This window comes from Mandrillus leucophaeus, unplaced genomic scaffold (genome assembly GCF_000951045.1).
Source record: "Mandrillus leucophaeus isolate KB7577 unplaced genomic scaffold, Mleu.le_1.0 Scaffold71, whole genome shotgun sequence".
Taxonomy (NCBI): Eukaryota; Metazoa; Chordata; class Mammalia; order Primates; family Cercopithecidae; genus Mandrillus; species Mandrillus leucophaeus.
Genome location: NW_012107697.1, coordinates 4,165,358 through 4,186,502, shown reverse-complemented (window position 1 = coordinate 4,186,502; position 21,145 = coordinate 4,165,358). Strand labels below are relative to the sequence as shown.

Here is a 21,145-nt window from a genome sequence, read left to right as displayed (position 1 = left end):
ACCAGTTGTCACTCTGAAATCAACTGCAGTGACAGGGGTGTTAAGCCATTTTCCTAGCCTCCCTCTTCTAAGTTTCCTCTCAGATAGAGAGGCCCACCAGAGCCCTAGAGGAGCTGCCATTGATCATGGATGGAAAATTGGATCTACACATTGCATGGAGTGGACCGTGGCAGACACTAAGATGCAAAACTCAGACCCACCCTCAGAAAAGGGATGATTTCCAGCTACAAGGTGTACGGTTAGCTGACAGCTTCCAACTGTTGGCTCCTTTAGCATCTATATCAGTTCAAGCTGAGGTTATGTTCTTGAAGCATTCCCATATCAACGATTAAGAAAAGTATTGGTAAAGGGCCCTGGCCATTTCTGGCCAAGGTAGGACTCATCTAATGGAAAATCTGTGCTCCAGAGCATCCTATTGGGCTGACTGATTCAGGTCTGTAGCATGGTCTGATGGTCCATCTCGCTCAACCCTACTTCTTCCCCGTTCTTTCACAGGTGTTACTCCCCAACAAACTTCCTGCACTCCCAACTCCACCTCAGCATCTGCTTCCTGGACAACAGAATCTGTGACATTGATGTCTCTGATAAATTTACAAGCCCTGTACAACTGTTTTGCTTCACTGTATGAACTACCATGGAGTCCAAATAGTTCTGTAATGCAGTTGTTTCTACCACTTATCCACTGAGTGAATAATGTCTAACCTCCTAGATCTAGCTCATTAAGGTGATTACATCTAAGGCTATATTTACATTCTCCCTGAAAATGGTAATGTTGTCCATAACAGGATCCTCGAAATACATGAGGTAATGGAAAAATGAAATTCAAATTTAAAGCAAACAAAATTTTAACACAACCAAGACAGTTCCTATTGTCCTAGTTGTATTCCCTAACAATGGAATAAAGCTTACATCTGCCCTCAAATGTATCAAATATTTTGGAAAACATTTTTCTCTTTAGTCTGTATTATTTGACGTCTGCTTCCCAGAGTCTTGTTTTTATTTATTTAACACCTTAATTGTATTACTTAAGTGACTAAGAAGCATTCAGGAATGCAAAGTCAGAATGATCTGATGAACTGAAATTGCATTGTCTTTTTTTTTTTTTTAACAGATCTAGATCCTGCAGACCATAATAGAAAAGCTGTCTCCTCTATTTTAAAAGTAATATTTATATTCTTTACAAGGCTCTCTCTTGAATTTTAAGGAGGAACAGTAGCGTGACTGCCTCATCCTTTCCAATAACAAAACCTTTGATAAAGGCTCCTGGAACATTAAATTATTGTTTTTCCTCAGTAAATGCCTATTTTAAGTTCACTTGGAACATCATGCCTCCTTGATAAAAGTCTGAGTTGGAACTGAGTGATCTCTCTCACCTTTGGCTATCTGCTGAAACCAGTTTTAGGGCTCTAGAATGTCCCGAGGTTAAAAAACAAATCATCAGTCTTCTTGGGTCACATTACTTGTTCATTTATTATTGTGAGTAACACCCATCCTGTGTCCAATATGGCATTTCAGAGGAGAAGGGGGGACAACAGATATGTCCCAACCACAATTTCTCAATTCTGGAAATGGTTTGAGGGCAAATTCCAGTCTGGATCTAGAGCTATCAGCCACATCAGTGATTCTGTTACAGAGCCAATCAATTTAGTAAATGGATATTGAGGACATCTCATTTTAATTTTTCAGTGAAAAGGAAGACTAACAATAAAGGTGTGTGCTGGGGAACTTTAGCAGTAAGCACTACAGTACAGCTGTCAGTGCATGGGTTCTGCAACCAAACTGCTTGCGTTTGCATCCTGGTCTTGCCACTTACCAGCCATGTAACTTTTGGTATTACTTAACCTATCTGTGCATCAATTTCCTCACTAGTAAGAAAATGGAGATAAGAGTGTCAACCTCGTAGGGTTGTTGTAAAGACCAAATAGGAACTTCTTTTCCAGAGAAGAACTGAAAGAGAAATGTGACTTCAAAAGCCAACCTTCTTGTTTTAAATGCATTCTAATAACTAGAGAAAGTCACAGTATTTTCCAGTCCAATAGTTATTGGATGTCTTGATACATGTCTACTTTGCAGGTACTCAGAGAAGCTCATACTAAATAGTAATTAAATAAAACGTAGCACAGAGGCTTAAATTACAGTTCTTTGAAATTTGAATAGCAGGCAGAAATAATCTTAAACAGGTCATGATACTTATGTATTTCTGAGGCATTGAAAGACAAGTAAATGAACTCTGTCTCTTAAATACAGAAATAAAGTACAGTCCTTAGACTTTAATCCTTGGTGCAAGGTTAATTCATAACGGCTTACCAAGAAATTATTGATAAGCAAGCAGGGTTCAAATGTACAAAATTCTAATACATATAAAAAACTATTTTTCTAAGGAAAAAAGTAGCCCCTGAATAAGAACTGGCAAATTTTAATTTCAACAAATGAGATTTTTCAATCTTACTCATAAAAGGTGATGCCAAATATCTTAAGACAGGGTTTATCCTCAAAGGATAAAAAAGCAGTATAAAGAGCATGTCAGAAGTATAAGATTTTGCTAACAGAAAAGCAGTAACACGTCTCTTATTAATCTTTGTTTTCTAGTTTTCAACTCTGGCAAAATTCCAATTAAATTTGTCAAAATGGTCAGACTTTTACTAGTTTGGGCCAATCCTCCAGAGAACTCAACCACAGAACCAATGAATATTTTTAGCTATATAAAAATAAACATATATCTTGACCCCACACTCCAGGAAAAAAATCAGAACACAAAGAGAAAATGGACTTGAATTTTAATTTTTTAAAGATTATCTATATATATATATATATATATATAAAATGCAAAGAATAGACCTTCATGTTTAAATTATATTCTAAAATATAATTTATATATATATATATATTTCCATTAACTGCAGGAGACAACTGGCAAGTAAAGAGCCTGAGAGAGTCCAGTCCCTCTCCACCACTACAATGGACATATATTTCAAGGAAGCACCTATGAAAAATAGTAGAGTGTTCACAACACATCTGGTAACACAGATAGCTTCTGGGTGTTCTTGAAAGCAGTTTGTTTGCATTTTCAATTTGACATGAAATGAAGGGAAAAATCAAATTCATAAACAGAAATGACATTACTTAGAACAATCTAGTATTCTGTATTCATGTTTTACATGCCCTAGAGCCTAGTATTTTCATGCAGCAAGCTACACTCACATGTGCGTTAGTAACAGCTATCAGCTGCACGCCTCAAATGGTGATCAGCTCGTAGTGCAAGTGCTCTCTGCTCCTACCACTGCTGGTTGAGCAACACAGCTGGAACATCTGGTTAGAATTGAATTTTCCTTTCTTTAAAAATAAGTGAAATTTTTAAAAACACTGTAGCATTCAGCCCTGTTATACGTAGCTCAAGTTACATTTTGGCCTTAATATTAACTGAAAGGTCTTAATAACAAGGGGCTTATACTATCTGCTGCTTTCTTACGTATTTATGGCAATGGTGGCAAAAGGTTGCAAAAACTTAATAATAAAAAAAGATATATGACTGGATTTTTTCCTTTAAAGCAATCTAGGATATTTCAACAATTCAAATTCAAAAATTGATTTCTACAATGGCTTCAGCAGCCATTCACCCACATGTAGAAAAGATCCCTTGGCTTTGATTTGGTTTTATTACTCTTTTCCTTTTTCATAACTGGAAATAATTCCTATTTTAGAAAAGATATGTTCTATACATTGTGCCTGCGGCAACATATCAGTAATACTGGCTATGACAGCATTTTGCCTCAAAATGTCAATAATATGCTCTCCCTGAATCTGGGCAAAGTCAGTATTAAAATACAGATAAGCTGCAGATAATCAATTAGGCATAACATGTAAACTCAAAGGTCCATGGTCTCTTCTCTCCTTTAGTCCTGTTATAAAAACAATTTTGGTTACAAGTGTCTACACAGCACCAATTTTATTTCAAAAGCAGCATCTTTACTCAGCCACCCAAATGAATCTATAAGTACACATGCTCAAATAGCTTTTTGCATTAACTTCTGTCCTGTAACTCTAAAAGACCAGTAATTGTATTACATTTTTCTCTTAATCAAAAATTATTCAGCAATTATTAAAACCATCAATTACAATGCCGTAAAAATACCCATATTCGCTGAATTAAATGAGAAGCTCCCTTTACATGCAACTGTATAATAAGAGAATTATGCCCGCAGTTGATAAACACTGTGTTCTGTAATAACAGAAGAAACAGGTCTCTAATAGTAAAAAAGCATTTCATAAAACTTTGCCATATATAAAATATCTTATTAATTGTGACCATTCCACTTATGATTAAAGCATAACATAAGTGTTTGTTCTGCCTTCTGCTGTGGGACAGTCCAGGGTCATACAACTTCAAAAAATAAGAATGCATCTGTTTCCCAGGCGGACAAAAGCTTGGGGCTCAATTACACTGTTTCTCTCTCAAACTCGTCTGCACTCATGCATACATACACAAAGCACCTACAGTTTCAATCTTCATGACACTGTTGCCATACTTTTTTCCTACCAAAAGTCTGTCAGGAAAATGTGTTTGCAAAATAATTATTCTTGTCTATACCCAGCCTGGATCTCCATGGCTCATTTTTATGATTTTGAAAGATAATGTCTGCAGCAGAAGGAGAATAGGCCTTATTCATCTTTCTCAAACCCTTTGGTTTCCACCTTTAATGTTACACTGAATGTAGATTTGACTCAGTAGGCCTGGGTCAAAGGCTTTACAGATAACAAACCTGAAGTGCATTAAGAGAATAAACATCTGCCACATGGCACAGGAAAATTTAAAAAGTAGCGTTAATAAACACAACTCCTCATACATGAAGATTTTACAAGAGTCACCTAAAAATTTCATAAAAAAATTAAATTTGTAGGAGGGGTGGAATTATGTAACAAAGGTCAAAAGGTCAAATGCAATCAGATAATTGCATTCTTTGAAAAATACTTCACTTACACACTTGTATTTCTCAAGCTTCCCATCTATAAACATGGTGGACCGAGAAAAATACACATTAAAGAAAGGGATTACATCTGATTAACAAACGAATAGAAGAACAAACAAAAAGATTTCCAAGTAGGTAAGGAACTAGCTTTTACAGAAAAGTGCTTTAAATGTGCTTCTGCAAAAAATATGACTTGGAGGCAATTGTGAAGTTTTGACACTTATACTTTACTCATAGATTGGGCAGTTATACTTCTATGAGGCAACTAAATTGAAATATAAAACAAAAGAATTGTTCAATTATTACATCACAAAGCCCCAGGGAAAACCTGAGCATAAAAGCTCCCTTTGATTAATGTTTCCCACTTTTAATGCAAAGTGCAAGAGTAAGGTCTTCGAATGGATGACACAGGTGGGAAAGTCATAAGCTCTTCCCCCACATTCCTCACCTTCATTCCCCACACACACCATAGATAGTTTGCGAGCTAATTCTCAACTCTCCTGGTGCACGTATCCAGGACTCTATTGAATTATTTATAAAGTCAGGCCTCAGTTCCCAATAGTTTAAAGTAATGAAAAAGAAAGACATGAGAAAATACATTCAATAAGCAAAAACAAAAGAACTCTAGAATCTGACATATTTCATGTTATGAAAATAATGGCTGACATAACGTACAAGGGACATTAAAAGTGAGTCAGTAACATACAAAGAGATCAGACTGTTCTGCCGGTGCTTCCAGAATAACTGCAAGTTTTCCTGGAGTTTTCACTCTACATCTATTCTTCTTCGAGGTTCTAACAGAGTTATAGCTTCTTACTGCGTACCTGAGATTAGAATCAGGTTGAAAAATGCTTAAAACACTTTCAATTATTTCAAAAGGGAGAAACGAGAACAAAAACATCACCCAGGTTGAGAAATAAGAATTATGAACAGAACAAAACTATTAGGTAAACCACACATCAAAATGAAAAAAAAATGGAACTGAACCAAAAAAGCCAAGGAGGGAGGGTAGCGGAAGGAAGAACTGGGAGAGAGAAGTTCTGGCCCTTCCTGTGAAGATTCCTTGTCCCCCCGTTTAAATTCTCTAGGAGACCCTTCTAAGAGGCTACACTGTTCATGTTATCTTCACAAGTGTACCCAACAGTAACGATAATCAGGTGGCAGGCAAATCCCAGTGAACACAGTAAGAAGTCGGTGATTTCTTTGTCATCTTTCCTTACAGAGGGCACATACACTGGAAATGTGGCCAATTCCACTGGCTGAGCCAAGTAAATCTGTGGTAGAAAATACCAAAAATGGCCCCCTACCCACTTCAGGTGGGAAAAAATACAAAATCCCTCCCAAACCTAAACAGAACAAAACAAAACAAAAACAACCTCCTCCCTCCTAAAGAAAACCACATTAAAAACAAATGCCCTGCAACAAGTCCTTATGTGTACGTTTTCACAAGGCTGGTAGAGGTTATTTTGTTTTGGATTCCACGTAAATTTTATCTCCATCCCTAATGCCAAAAGAATGCAATGCCCGAGAGCTGTACTTCATTTCCTCTGGGCCAAAGGGTGCTTCATGGTCAAAATAGTAGAGAAGCATGTTGCTTGTGGGTAACTGTACCAGAGTTTTTAACTGTTTCTTTAGTTCTGCAACTGTTTGGTCCAGACGAATGCTCATTTCTTCCACCTGATCGTTAAAGTGGACTTCTACTTTTGCACTGCTCTGGGGTCTTAGGTCCACTTCTGCCAAAGGCTCCAACTTCCCATATTTTGTGATCAGTTCATGATACCTAGAAGGATTAAAAACAACAACACTGTCAGCTTAAACTACTAGCACATGTACTGTGGACTTCTTCCCAACTACAGATAAACAATATTACTAGGCTCAACATCTTTAAAAAGTCTTACTCTATCATTATGATACTGTGCATTCTGTGACCTAATATGAGTGCCCGAGGGAGGCCACTGTAAAACCGGGGAATCGTTTTTCCTGAAGACGGTCACATGCCTACTGTTAATCAATGATTACATAAGAATAGGCTTAGGAAAAAATGGAACCTAGAAAAGTAGACACTATAAAGATAATAGAAGTCCAATCTCTCTGTAGAACTTGCTTTCTTGGGTGTCATCACCAAGAAGTGCAGATATCCAGGCATGTATCTCTTGGGAATAGATGGAAAGACGGAGGGAGGCCAGCAGTTTCTGAGGCCTGGAGAAGCCATAACTTATAAAGAAAAACATGTAGTTGTATGTTAGCAATTAACCTAACTCTTTCAGAGATGCCTTGTTTGAATGTTCCAATCTAATTTCAGGTGTAATACATAGAATTTATGGAAGAATCAAGAATACATTCTTGGAAAAAAGTGGTAAATAAGGGATACACGTTTCTTGATCAAGGAAGGAATACAGAGCAAAAGACACCAAGAGGAAAGTGAATTACAGAGATGAGAATAGGGCCCACAAAGGTCACGTTTCCCATAGAGAAAATTCTGTCTGCACTGCCAGCCCTGGAGGATCTAGATCCGATTTTATCAAGGACACTTACAAGTTTCCTACATATCAGAAAGGGAAAAAATGCTGAAAAAAATTAATATTAGTTTTATTAAAACCAAGATACAGTGAGGTCACTTTAATTAAGGATCAGAATACAAGTCACACAAAATTATCCCCCTACCTCCTCCACAACACTTTCAGCTTTAACTCAGTTAAAATCAATGTCATAATAAGGTTTGTGGGTACATTAAACATACAGTAAGACCACTGTGGCCAGGAGTGGTGGCTCGCACCTGGAATTCTAGCACCTTGGGAAGCCCAAGGGGAAGAATCACTTGAGCCCAGGAGTTTGATTAGCATGGACAACACAGAGAGACCCCATCTCTTAAAAGAAAAAAAAAAGACTGCTGTGCTTAGAGATGGAAGTAATCATTTCTAATAAGTGGAATAATAGGGAACGCTAAAAATAGCCCTGGCTCTGTCTTCAGGGTCTTGACTCCATTTTATAATTAGCTGTGTGACTTGGCAACTCACTGTCTTTTTGGATCTCAGTTTCCTCATTAGTAAAATTAGGAATAATTTCTTCCCTTCCTACTGTATAAGACAGTCATAAGAACCAAATAAAATATCAAACGAGTAAACACTTTGTAAATTCTATGTTCATAAACAAATAAAAATATTTACATTATATTACTGCTGCTCTGAAGCTTATTTTAAAGCACATCCACCCATTAAAACATATAAGATTGCTGGACACAGTGGCTCACACCTGTAATCCCAGCACTTTGGGAGGCTGAGGCAGGTGGATCACAAGGTCAGGAGTTCGAGACCAGCCTGGTCAACATGGTGAAACCCTGTCTCTACTAAAAATGCAAAAAATTAGCCAGGCGTGGTGGTGCGCGCCTGTAGTCCCAGCTACTCAGGAGGCTGAGGCAGAAGAATCGCTTGAACCGGGAGGTGGAGGTTGCAGTGAGCTGGGATTGTGCCACTGTACTCCAGCCTGGGTGACAGAGTGAGACTCTGTCTCAGAAAAAAAAAAAATGCACACATATATATAGATATAGATATATGAATGATTGAAATCTACTTAGGTGGGACTTCAAGATGTCAGGATTTTAGCAAAGGCAAACAAAACAAAACAAAGCAAAACAAACAAACACAAAGCTGCCAGGACTTGAAATTTTCCAAGGCTCTAAACTGAAAAGGTATGATGATTCAAAGTCTAGGGGTATCTTTTCCCCACCCCATATCCTAGTATATGCCTTCAAATAACTGAAACTAGGTTACGAAAATTTAACAAAATCTCAGAAAAGACAGCAGAACCCAGTGGTCAAATAAGAACTGAACCCAAGTCTAGAGATGTTTTACCTTCAGACTATAGAAAAGTAAAATTGTAATACCCTAGCTCTTTTGCCTAGGAGTAACAAAAGAAACAATGTCAAAGTGTTCAAAGAGAATTTACTCATACTACATTTCAGCAAAGAGATGACATGAAGAGAAGTGACCACTTCAAGCACAAGCAAGATGATGAGACACAAAATAGCAACAGAGCACATACCACAGCAAAAAGAATAAAGGAGAGGAACACATAATAAGTAAAAGACAGAGGCAGAACTCAATCTGAGAGAAAACACAACTGAAGAAAAAGAAAACACTCCACAAAACTCAAAAGTCTAGAAATTACTAAGTACTTCAATATAAAACCAGCACTCAAAGATAAATGATAAACTGTAGAATGAGATGAAAATGGAGACTGCAGAGCTAAAGAAACAAACTGAAGAGCAAAACACCACCGACACAGACCCAAATAAATGAATTAGAAAGAATGGCCCCAAAATATTATACCTAACCTAGTGCTTTGGTTTGAATGTGCTCCCCCTCACCAAGCTCATGTGCTGGAAACTTAATACCCAGTGCAACAGTGTTGACAAGGGGCACCTTTTAGAGGCGACTAGGTCACAAGGGCTTCATGAATAGATTAATGGTGTTACAGAGGGAGTCGGCTAGTTATCCTGGCAAAAGTGAGTTCAGCCCTCTCTTGCTCTCTTGTCCTTCCTCCTTCCATCATGGATAATACAGTAGGAAAGCCATAGCCAGATGCTGGCACCCTGATACTAGATTTTCTAGCCTGCAGAACTGAGAAATAAATTTATTTTCTTTATAAATTACCAAGTCTGTGGTATTGTTATAGCAACACAAAATGAACTAAGGTACCACGTTTTTTCCAGAAATAAATTTAATAAGCAGATATTCTAAAATGAGAAATAAGAAATAGAGCACCATGAGTCCTTCTGGTAAAAAACAAAAACAAAACCCCACTACTCAACACTGAGATTAAAGAACTAGGGATAAGCCCTGAATCTATTTAAATATAAAACCAAAACACAGTAACAACTGTATACTCCTAGACTCATTCATACTTGACATTATAGCCAACTGAATTAATCTCAACCATAAACATATTTGTACACAAAATTATGACCTACATTCAGAAATTAGCCTATCTTCCATAAATGGGCAAGTACATCTAAAAATTAAATGACCTATAAATTCAGACACTCTGAAGTCTTAGTTTTCTCAAAATCAACATGTTCAAAAACAACTGCCAGTCCCCAACTGTGTTCTCTTCTAGTCTTTCGTATCTCAGTAAGTGGCACTGGAAACTATCTAATTATCCTAGCCAGAAAGTGGACAGTCATTCTTATTTATTTCTCTCCTATCTCTTCTCTACTTCTCTCATTCAATCAATTACCACATCCCACTCATCTTCCTACATATCCCATGAATCTATCTGCATTTCTCTTGTTCACTCACCTTATAAATTCAGGCCACTATAATTAATAACCTAGATTGCTACAATTTTTTGTGGCTGCATAAACTAGATGAGCTTTCTCAATATCTGTTTCACCCTCCTCCTGGTAGGCCTTCCTGTATTTCAAAGATGGAAAAGCTGAAAAATACATTTCCCATACTCTGTTGCCAATGAGATTTAGCTTCTATCAATCACAGCCCTGGAGAGAGGCAGTAGATCTAGTAGATCTAGTGTGGAAACAGTTTGGGTAGAGGCTTCCAAATTACTAGATCGCACAGTTCAAGCAGTCTGTTTCTAGAGTCAACGACCCCAGCAGCAGCTTGCTGATCTCCAGATCACAGTTAAAGTGATGTGATCAGCACCAGGGACAGCAGCTTGTGAATTTTCCCTTTACTTGATTCCTTACAAAGGTGAGCAGTGCCCTTGGTGGGCCAGTTCCATGGTACTACTCTAGAGTCAGTCCTAGAGAGGAGGCCTAAGTCTGCTCCTCCAGCCCTTCCACAGATTTTGTAAGCACTTTATTCACTGTCTGAAATCCCTTTCTTCTTAAAAAAGCTAATGGCTTTCCATGATCTCAGGGTGGCCCAAGACAATTCTTGTCTTTATGATAGCCACAGGGTTTGTTATAAAGCACAAATTGTATCCCATCACTCCTCTACTTAAAATCACATAATACCCACCAAAATAAAGTCCTAACTCTTCAACATGATTGTGGTAGGCAGAATTTTGGCTCCCATATCTGGGTAGGCCTAATCTAATCATATGAGCCTTCAAAAACGGAGTTTCCAACTGGTAGCAAAAGAGGAAGTCAGAGGCAGTCAAAGCACCAGAATTTGACACACCATTGCTGGTTTGAAGATGGCACACATGGAAAGTGTAAGAGAGAAGAGAATTCTGCCACCATTCTGACTGTACCTGCAAAGAGATTCTCCTCCAGAGCCTCTGATATAGAAAATAGTCCTGCTGACATATTGATTTTGGCCTTGTGAGACCCTAAGCAGAGAACTCAGCTGAGTCACACTGTGCCCAGACTTCTGTCCCACAGGACCATGAAATACTAAGTAGGTATTGCTTTAAGCCGTTATGTTTATAGTAATTTATTATAGCAGCAATAGAAAACGAATACAGTAAGCATAAAAAGCCCTTCATGATCTGGTTCCTTCATAACTTTCCAACCTTATTTTGTGTCATCACCATTACCATTTTCTGCACCTTCCTTTCCACTTGTTAAAATCTTAAAATCAATGTTTATTTATTAATTTATAGGTAAGGCCAGCAGACTTTTATAGATGGGTTAGGCTTTGGATGCGGGCTTTGAGAAATATTCACTATTAAATAAAAAAGAAGCAAGTGTACTAGAGTTGTGATTCACTATACATACTGAATATGTTCCCTTAAAAGCTACATAAATAAAAATCATGGTTTCAAGATAATCTGTTTTCTCCCAATTTTCTTATTTTCCACTTATCTTTAAGCAGGAAAAATTAGTAAATATAAGAAATCATAATTTTACAAAATGTCCAGTAAATTTCAGAAAGCAATTCTGTCCTAGTCTTTCAACTTATCTATTTTATTCATTATCCAAAAGTCCATCCAAACTGAACTATACTGCATGCATTGTACGCCTGAGCTTTTCTTAGCATGAGTTCCAATGTCTTCCTGAAGTTATACTCTGAAGAGGTAGATGGTTTCTGCTGACTAAGCATTCTCTGAAATTAATGATTTTGATTTATATTCTACCAGTCAGTATCTTCATCTGACCATTAACAAGTATTTAACATTCATAAGCCCCACTTCTGAAGTGGGCAAAATGTAAATAAATCTACTTTGGAAAATATTACCGATAAGGAGGTATTACAATCATCAAATGCTAAAATGTAAAGTATGCCATGTTCCGAAGTTCTCTGGTGCATTCCACCATGACCTTCTAACAGAAAATGGCCAATCACAAGTAAAACAAAATTTACTACAAACAGCATAAAGGCCAGCATAACCACGTGGGCAACTGAGAGTGATAAATGGAAACCAAATGCTAGCTGCAACCCTGTGAAGAATACCACCCACAGGCAAACTGGTGCGTTTTTTTCCCCCTTCTTATTAAATAAAAACACCCACTGAGAGAAAAGCTTCTTTCAACTTTAGGGGTCTTTGAATCATAAGCAGTTAGAAATCAGGCTACCAGCAGAGTGGGGTTGAAGGTGATACTAACAAAGAGAGGAAGAGAGAATGAAGCTATCTGCGGTGGAACCAGGCTGGCTCTACTCCCAGTGCAAATAAGCAAACTTTCATACACTCAGGTCCTGGTCCATGGCACACCTGTCTAATGTTACATAAGAGCAGATTTTAGTAGCACAGTGGTCATTTTTAGGAGAGGTATGCCTGTTTCTCCATCTTGCCAATCCTCACTCTTGATTCCCAAGACCTGGGGGCATTTCCTCAATCACAATTCAGTCATATATGACTCCAGAATAGGAAGATGTGGTACACTATTTGAAAAAGACCACAGGTTCCTGCCATATGTCTTAGTCTGTGTTTCTATTTATTATAAAACCTAAAACAAACATTAATTTGTTCTCATGTTTGATTAGCCTTATAAATGATCCTAAATAAACAGTATATATTTTACATAATTTTTAGGAAATTGTAAAATGAAACTCTGTCTAGAATCAGGGACTTTCCAATGGCAGAAAGCATCCAGATTTGGACATCAAATCTCCAAATTCACAATCTTTAGGAGCATCCTAGGGAAAAATAAAGGGATTTACATTTTCTGCAGGTGCCTACGCCACAATGGGATCATAAATATCCCAGAAGTATTCTATTTATCCCTTACAACTGTCTAGAGGTGTATTCATGGGTAGCTTATGTAGTAATCTCAAGTTAACAATTCTGTTAATCAATCATTCCTCAAATGCAGACAAATATTGAATCAACCAAAGTCTTTACTCTAGGTAATGCTGTATTACTTCAAAATAAATCCCTAATACATGTATCTCTTTTTTTAAGAAATGTAACAAATAAAACATGAAAAATCCCAGATGGTTCACTTGGTTAAACCAAACCTTGAAGTTTAATTAACTATAAGAAAAATATGGCCAGGTGTGGTGGCTCACACCTGCAATCCCAGCACTTTCGGAGGTCGAGGTGGGTGGATTGCCTGAGGTCAGAAGTTTGTGACCAGTCTGGCCAACATGGTGAAACCCCACCTCTAGTAAAAATACAAAAAAATTAGCCAGACGTGGTGGTGTATGCCTGTAATCCCACCTACTCAGGAGGCTGAGGCAGGGGAATTGCTTGAACTGGGGAGGTGGAGGGTGTAGTGAGCTGAGATTGTACCACTGCACTCCAGCCTGGGTGACAGAGCGAGACTCCGTCTCCAAAAAAAAAAAAAAAAAAAAATTATTGAGTTTGTTTCCCAAGGCATTGGGAGGGATTCAAAAGTACATTCAAAACATCTTCTGACTGCTGTTATCTAATGTCTCTTGCTACAGTATGCCTTCTCACTTTTGTGTGGCATCATATCCTGGGACATCAAGGAAACCTCCTTAACATTCTACAACTGGGACTTGACAACCTACTCAAGGTTTTCTCAAGGTCACCAACATTCCACTTATTAAAACACATAAGCATCACATTTTACAGGTAGAAGGAATCTTAGAAACCATCTATTACATACTTTACAGATGTAAAAATTGAGACCCAGTTTGTTAACCCAAAGCCTCATAACTAGTGAAAGGAAAGGTGGAGATTAGAACTCAGGTGTTATTCTGAGACTATCACTGTTTTAGTTTCATCATCTTAGTGGTTTGCTGCAATAGTAAATATTGTTCTAGAAATTATTTTCTCATTCCTACATTTCAAATGTCCCCATTCAATCTCTCTTCAAGGGTTCTCATTTCTCTTATTACCACCTATACTTGGGTAGTTCTAAAAATTCACTCCTGAACTGTCTTTTCTTTTTATGAGTTCCACCACAGAGCTCATTCCACTTACCTGAAGCCACAGATGTTTCCCACTTGTCTTCCGCAAATGTCTGCATTTCACCTACCTCCAGAATTATTTAATGTCACCTTTCACACATATAGCAAAGTATCTTGAAGTGAATTTAGTATTTTCCATTTAGTTTTTCAACAGAGCTTAAGTCATGGAACTACATTTGTTTCAACTCACTATTTCTTAAATTCAAGTGTTATCAAAAATCATCTAGTAATGGATAAATAGAATGTGATCTATTCATATGATAGAATACCATACAGCAGTTAAAAGAATGATTTTAATCCACATTTATCAACATGTTGCACTTTTGCTCCAGACACAGAGTAAAAATTGGTAAAATGTAAAAGGTTGAAATCCAAGAAGATATAGCCCAGGCTCAAAAATGATAAGCATCTCCATGGACCAGAAACTGAACAGAAATACAAGTCATAGAACTAAAACTACAAGACCTCCAGGCTAGAAATCTACAGCAGCAGAAGCAGTAAGGAGTGCAGGTCACACAAGGCAAAGGAGACTGAATGTGCTTCATGGGAGGCAGGGGAACTAGAGCCAGGTTCCCTGCTTGAAGTAGGGGTAGAACTGGGTGCTGAGAGGCTGTGCATGAAATGAGGATGAAAAAAAGAAAACTTGTGCAGATCCACTGCCTAAGGTTACCTTTGTAGAGCAATGGTTCTAATAAGTAAAAGAATAAAAAGGTAGCTCCACCATCAGGAACTGAATTAAATCACTTGGTGCTTAAGACTAGGAATATGTACTATCTCTGTAATTATTGCAGGACAGGTTCTCCAAATTCCATTATAAGAGCTGGTTCTGGACCAGGAGTTAGGTGAGCTGCTTAGAGGCAAAACCATTAGACAGGGAGAGGCAAGCTCCAGCAGAAAGACATAACAATCCAAAATGCGTATGTATCTAAAAACAGATATGTACACAAGAAATAATGAAGCAAAAACTGGTAGAACAACAAATAAAAATAAACAAACCCATAATTATAATTGGAGAAATCAACACTCCTCTCAGTAACTGATAAAACCAGCAGAAAACTGTTAATGATATAAAATACCTGAAATATAAAACATGCCGACCAACATCAGAATGCACATTTTTTTCTAGTACATATGAGATACTGACCAAGAAAGACCATATTCTAAATCGAAAATGTACCTCAAATATACCACAACAGACTTTAAAAGAATTGAAATAGTACAAAGTACATTCTCTAACTATAATGAAATTATACTAGAAATAATTAATAGAAAGATGAGGAAAATCCCTGGAAAGATAAGGAAAATACCTGGAAAATAAACAACATACTTGTAAATAACCCAGTGAGTCAAAGAGGAAGTCACAAGACAAATTAGAAAATATCTGAATTCAATGAAAATTCAAATATAACAAATCCCAATTACAGAATGTATCTAAAGCAGTGCTTAAAGGAAAATTTATAGAATTAAATATTATAATAGAAAAGAACAGTCTCAAATCAATGATCTATACTGAAAACACCATAAAAAGATGAGCAAATTAAATCCAAAGCAAGAAGAAGGAAGAAATAAAGATATGAGCAGAAATCAATGAAATGTAAAAACTAAAACAGAGAAAACACATAAAACCTGAAGCTGGTTCTTTAAAAAGGTTTGTAAATTTGATAAACCTGTAGCTGGATTGATTAAGAAAAGATGATGCCAATACTGGAACTATAAGAGGGAACATCACCACAGACCACAAAGACATTAAAGGCTTATGATAAGCAAATACTATGAAAAACTTTATGCTTAAATAAAACAATTATAATTCAATTCAACAATTATAATTAAATGGGTGAATTCATTCAAAAATACAAACTACTAAAGCTCACTCAAAAAGAAACAGATAACTTGAATCAAGCTATATGTCCATTAAATAAATTTAATTCGTAGTTAAAACCTCCAGCAAAGAAAACACCAGACTCAGATGGCTCCACTGATAAATTCTACAAAATATTTTAGAAGAAAATAACACTGTTCTACACAAACTCTTCCAGAAAAAAAGGAGAGAACACTCAAAAATGAGGCCAGCACTACCCTGATATCAAAACAAGACAAAGACATTATAAGAAAATTATACAACAATGTCCCTTATAAGCATAAACACAAAAATCCTTAACAAAATATTAGCAAATCAAATTCACCAACATATAAGAAAAGATAATACATCATAACAAGTGGGATTTATCTTGGGAATTCAAGGCTGGTTAAAAGTGCAATTAATATAATTCACTATATTGATACATCAAGAAAAATGGTATAGCCTTTTCAGTAGATGCAGAAGCAGCATTGGAATAAATTCAGTATCCATTCAGGATAAAAGCTCCAGCAAACCTGGAATAGAAGGAAATGTCCTTAATCAAATAACGGTCATGAACAAAAAAACCTATAGCTAACACCACTTTTAGTGGTGTAATGAATGATTTTTTCCTAAACAGGGAAAAAGGCTAGGGTGTTTGCCATCACTACTCCTATTCCAATATTATACTAGAGGTCCAAGTCAGTGTAATAAGGTCCAAAAAACAACAAAAATGTAAAAAGTCATACTGGTTGGAAAAGAAGACATGCACTGTGCTAAGTAACAGACAATATGGTTGTCTACAAACAATTGAGTTTGTGTCCTTTGTAGGGACATGGATGCAGCTGGAAACCATCATTCTTAGCAAACTATCACAAGAACAGAAAACCAAACACCGCATGTTCTCACTCATAGGTGGGAACTGAACAATGAGATCACTTGGACTCAGGAAGGGGAACATCACACACCGGGGCCTATCATGGGGAGGGGGGAGGGGGGAGGGATTGCATTGGGAGTTATACCTGATGTAAATGACGAGTTGATGGGTGCAGCACAGCAACATGGCACAAATATACATATGTAACAAACCTGCACGTTATGCACATGTACCCTACAACTTAAAGTATAATAATAATAAATAAATTAAAAAAAAAATCTACTAGAATTAATAAATAAATTTATCAAGGCCGTAGAATACAGAGCCAATTACAAATACCAACTGTAATTCTATGCCTAGCAGTGAACAACTTAATTTGAAATTTTAAAACAGTACTACTTATAACAGGACCAAGATACATGAAATCTTTAAATAAAATGTAGCAAAATATGTACAGAATCCTTATGTGGAAAATACACAACACCAGTTTTTTAAAGAATACTTAAATAAATGGAAAGAGATACTGGGTTCATGGACAGGAATAATCAATGTTATTAAGATGTAAATTCTGGCCAAATTCTTCTATAAATTCAACACAATCCTAACCAAAATCCCAGAAGAATGTTTCATAGACTTCAACAAGCATACCCTAATATTTATATGTAAGGCAAGGAATTAGAACAGCTTAAACCATATTGAAAAATGTCAAAGTTGAAGGACCCACACTACCTTAATTGAACAGTTACCATAAGGCTACAGTCATCAAGATGGTGTGGTACTGGCAAAAGGATAGAGACACGGGTCAATACACACAGAATACAGAAATACAGGCCACCTATCTGATTAGTTTATTTCTGACAAAGGTATAAAATCAATTCAATAGAAAAAGGATAGTCTTACCAGTGAATTTTGCAGGAGTAACTGGCACCCATATGCCAAAACAAAACACTTAATCCACATCCTACACCATATAGGAAAATGAACTATACCATATAACCTAGGTGTGTGGTAGGCTATACTATCTAAGTTTATGTAAGTACACTTTATGATGTTCACATGACAAAACTGCCTAATGATGCATTTCTCAGAACGTATCCCTGTCATTAAGCAACACATGACTGTACTTAGGTGTAAATCTAATAAAAGACGAATAGGACTTGTATGTTGAAAATTACAAAATTCTACTGGAAGAAATCAGAGAAGGCCTTACAGAGAGACATACTGTAATCATGCATTGGAAGGTGTCACATACTAAAAATATTAACTTTCCCCAAACTGATCTATAGGTTTAATAAAATTCTTGTTAAAACTTCAGCCAAGTTTTCTTGCAGACAGAGATAAAATTAGTCCAAAATTTATATGGAAAAGCAAAGGCCCTAAAATAGCTAAAACAATCTTGAAGAATAAAGTGTGAGGAATCATTCAACATGAATTAAAGCTTACTATATAGTCACAGTAATCAAGAGATTGTGATACTGTTCACAAACATACAGATCAATGGAACATAAAAGAAAACTAGAAATACACCAAAACAAATATACTTTCCTGATTTCTGAAAAAGGTAGAAAAGCAATGCAATGGGGAAAAGACAGCCTTTTCAACGGACAATGCTAAAGCAACTGGACAACTATTGGCAAAAAAAAGTGAACTTCAACCTAAATCTGTTGGGAAAAGCTGAGTGTTGGGAGAAGCTGAGGCAGGGTTTGCATGTCTGACATAATGTAAGTCTTGGAACATGTCCGGGGTCCAGGGTCTAAAACCCCTTGTGGCCTTTGGAATACCGAGCTCTGTGCTAAAGGGTGGAAGGCTACCCTGATGCACTATAATCTAAGCCCAGGGCATAAAATCCCTCGTGGCTTGGATAGAATCCAGGGTTCGTGGCTCCTTGCTCCTTGCTCTCCCAGGATCGATTGTATCTTGAGTTAAAAGAACCTGCTCTCCATTATCTCAAGTAGCAGAGCAAATGCTAAACCATCACAGCTATAATCGTGTGCTTGCCCTTTCGACAAGGTTGAAAAGCCACAGTATGAGGGAAGAAATAGCAATTCACACTAACAAAGAATCATAAAATGCTACTTTATATTTCAATGGAGATATAAAATATGAAAAACAGACATCAAGGATACAAATCAAATTTCTGCTAGTGGTTACTTTTGGAGTAAGAAGTAGGACTGAGATTAGTAGAAAAAAGGCACTCCAATTTTACGTATAATATTATTTCTTTTTAATGAAAAATAAACTCAAAGTAGAATAAAATATTAACTATCATCAGTTCTGAACAGCGTGAACATGAATGTTTTATTACTCTCAATAATTTTCAGTAGTGTTTTACTGACAAAAAGCAAACAAAAATGAAAAAGATAAAACTGGCCCCCTGCCCTGGCCAAAACGAAAGTTCAGACAGCGAAGACAATTTTCTCCAAGCCCATGATTTGGGAGGGGTGGCTCTCACTCTCTCTTTCCTTTGCAAGTATATCCAAATACTTGTATATAACTCCAATCAAGATTAGGAAGGTAGTCTGTCTTCTGCTGGGCTGGGAAAGTGGCAAGAAGTCAAAATAAAGTCCAAGGTAACTGGAATGACAAAGGCTGTAAGCAACAGGGAAAGCTAACATTTCAGAGGCTCTCCATGGTGCACCAAAGAAAATGCCCCTTTTGTTTCTCCTCAGACTCTCGGCTGAATGTGAGGAGTGCTGTGTCACGGCCCTTGTCAGAGGATGATGGAGCATGGCAATATGGAGAACCCCAGGAGACTCATGTCCAGTATAGAAATGTTCCTTCACAACAGCAGGTCCTCTGTTTGGAAGGAATATGAGGTAACGGACACAGCACACTAAGATTTCTCCAGCATCCAAGACAAAATAAGCCTTCATTGAGGTGGTGTCCAAATACAGGCTGCTGCCTGCTCTCACAATAACATGGAGATACAATCAGCTCTATTTAGAAAAGCCATTAGTCTGAAGCAGGGAAAAACATACTCTCCATATTTTAAAAAGCATACCACCAATGACAATCAAGTCAGCATTTGAGGAATTCCTAATGTAATCCTTGCCATCATAAAGGATTTCCCAGGACATAGATCAGGGATTACTCGGGACAAACAGAAAATAAGGTACCAAAGAAAAGAAAAGGCAAAGAAAAGCCTCTAAGAAAACCTGTTTCTGGAGTTGCCACTGTCCCCGACAATGGTACTTCCTCTTTCCATCAAATAATTGTTCACTGGAGCTATTTTCTTATGACTCCTCCTTATGATAAGCAAAATTTTAAAGTCTGAAAAGGCACCCTAAATCAATGCATTTACTTCCTACCACTGTCCTCAAAAACAAAAAGAAATCACTGAGTTCCCAAAGATACATGATAAGTTGATTTCTAAAAGTTACATTTTTTTCTTTTTTTCTCTTTAAAATTAAAGAGGATGACTGTGTATTAGGTAAGCACTAAAGAAGCAATTTAGATTCAATTTCTCAGATTCAATCTCTCAGAGGAAATGGAGAGAGAAAGTAAACACAAAATGAAGGGAACACTGAAAAATATAAGCAATGTGGGCAGACATCTGATCAAGGGCAAGGCAAAAACAATAAACATGTACACTTTACTACGTGCCTGACCCACAAACATGGAGGTTTCTTTCTCTCTAAATGGTATTTCTATACCCTCAGAGAAATCAGGGCTATAAACACCAGACAACAAGTACAACTTCACGATGTGTCTTCTGAGGACCAGTTCAAATTCTAGAGTGAAATTCAGTCTTAATACACATAATCTCTCTAAAAAGACATAAGCAACCTCCACCACATATATCCTCCTTTACTACAGTCTTGATTATTAAGTTTCTGGGTCTTTCTCAGCTGCTGCTTTTTTTTTTTTTTAATTATTATACTTTAAGTTCTAGGGTACATGTGCACAACATGCAAACATGTGCCATGTTGGTGTCTTGCACCCATTAACTCGTCATTTACATTAGGTATTTCTCCTAATGCTATCCCTCCCCACTCCCCCAATCCCACGACAGGCCCTGGTGTGTGATGTTCCCTTCCTGTGTCCAAGTGTTCTCATTGTTCAATTCCCACCTATGAATGAGAACATGTGGTGTTTTGTTTTCTGTCCTTGCAAAAGTTTGCTCAGAATGATGGTTTCCAGCTTCATCCATGTCCCTACAAAGAACATGAACTCACTTTTTTTATGGCTG

The 21,145-nt window shown here is 37.1% G+C and overlaps 1 protein-coding gene across 3 annotated transcripts in view; it reads right to left on the bottom strand.

The window, feature by feature from the left end:
• Positions 1–2,761: 2,761 nt before the first annotated feature.
• The window catches only part of TBCEL (tubulin folding cofactor E-like), an 85,083-nt gene continuing 66,699 nt past the window's right edge, over positions 2,762–21,145 (bottom strand). For all 3 annotated transcript variants that reach the window (XM_011964979.1, XM_011964978.1, XM_011964980.1), the window contains one exon: positions 2,762–6,747. In XM_011964979.1, coding sequence (XP_011820369.1) covers positions 6,429–6,747 — 319 coding nt within the window. In that variant the 3' untranslated portion in view covers positions 2,762–6,428. The remainder of the gene's footprint in view (positions 6,748–21,145) is intronic.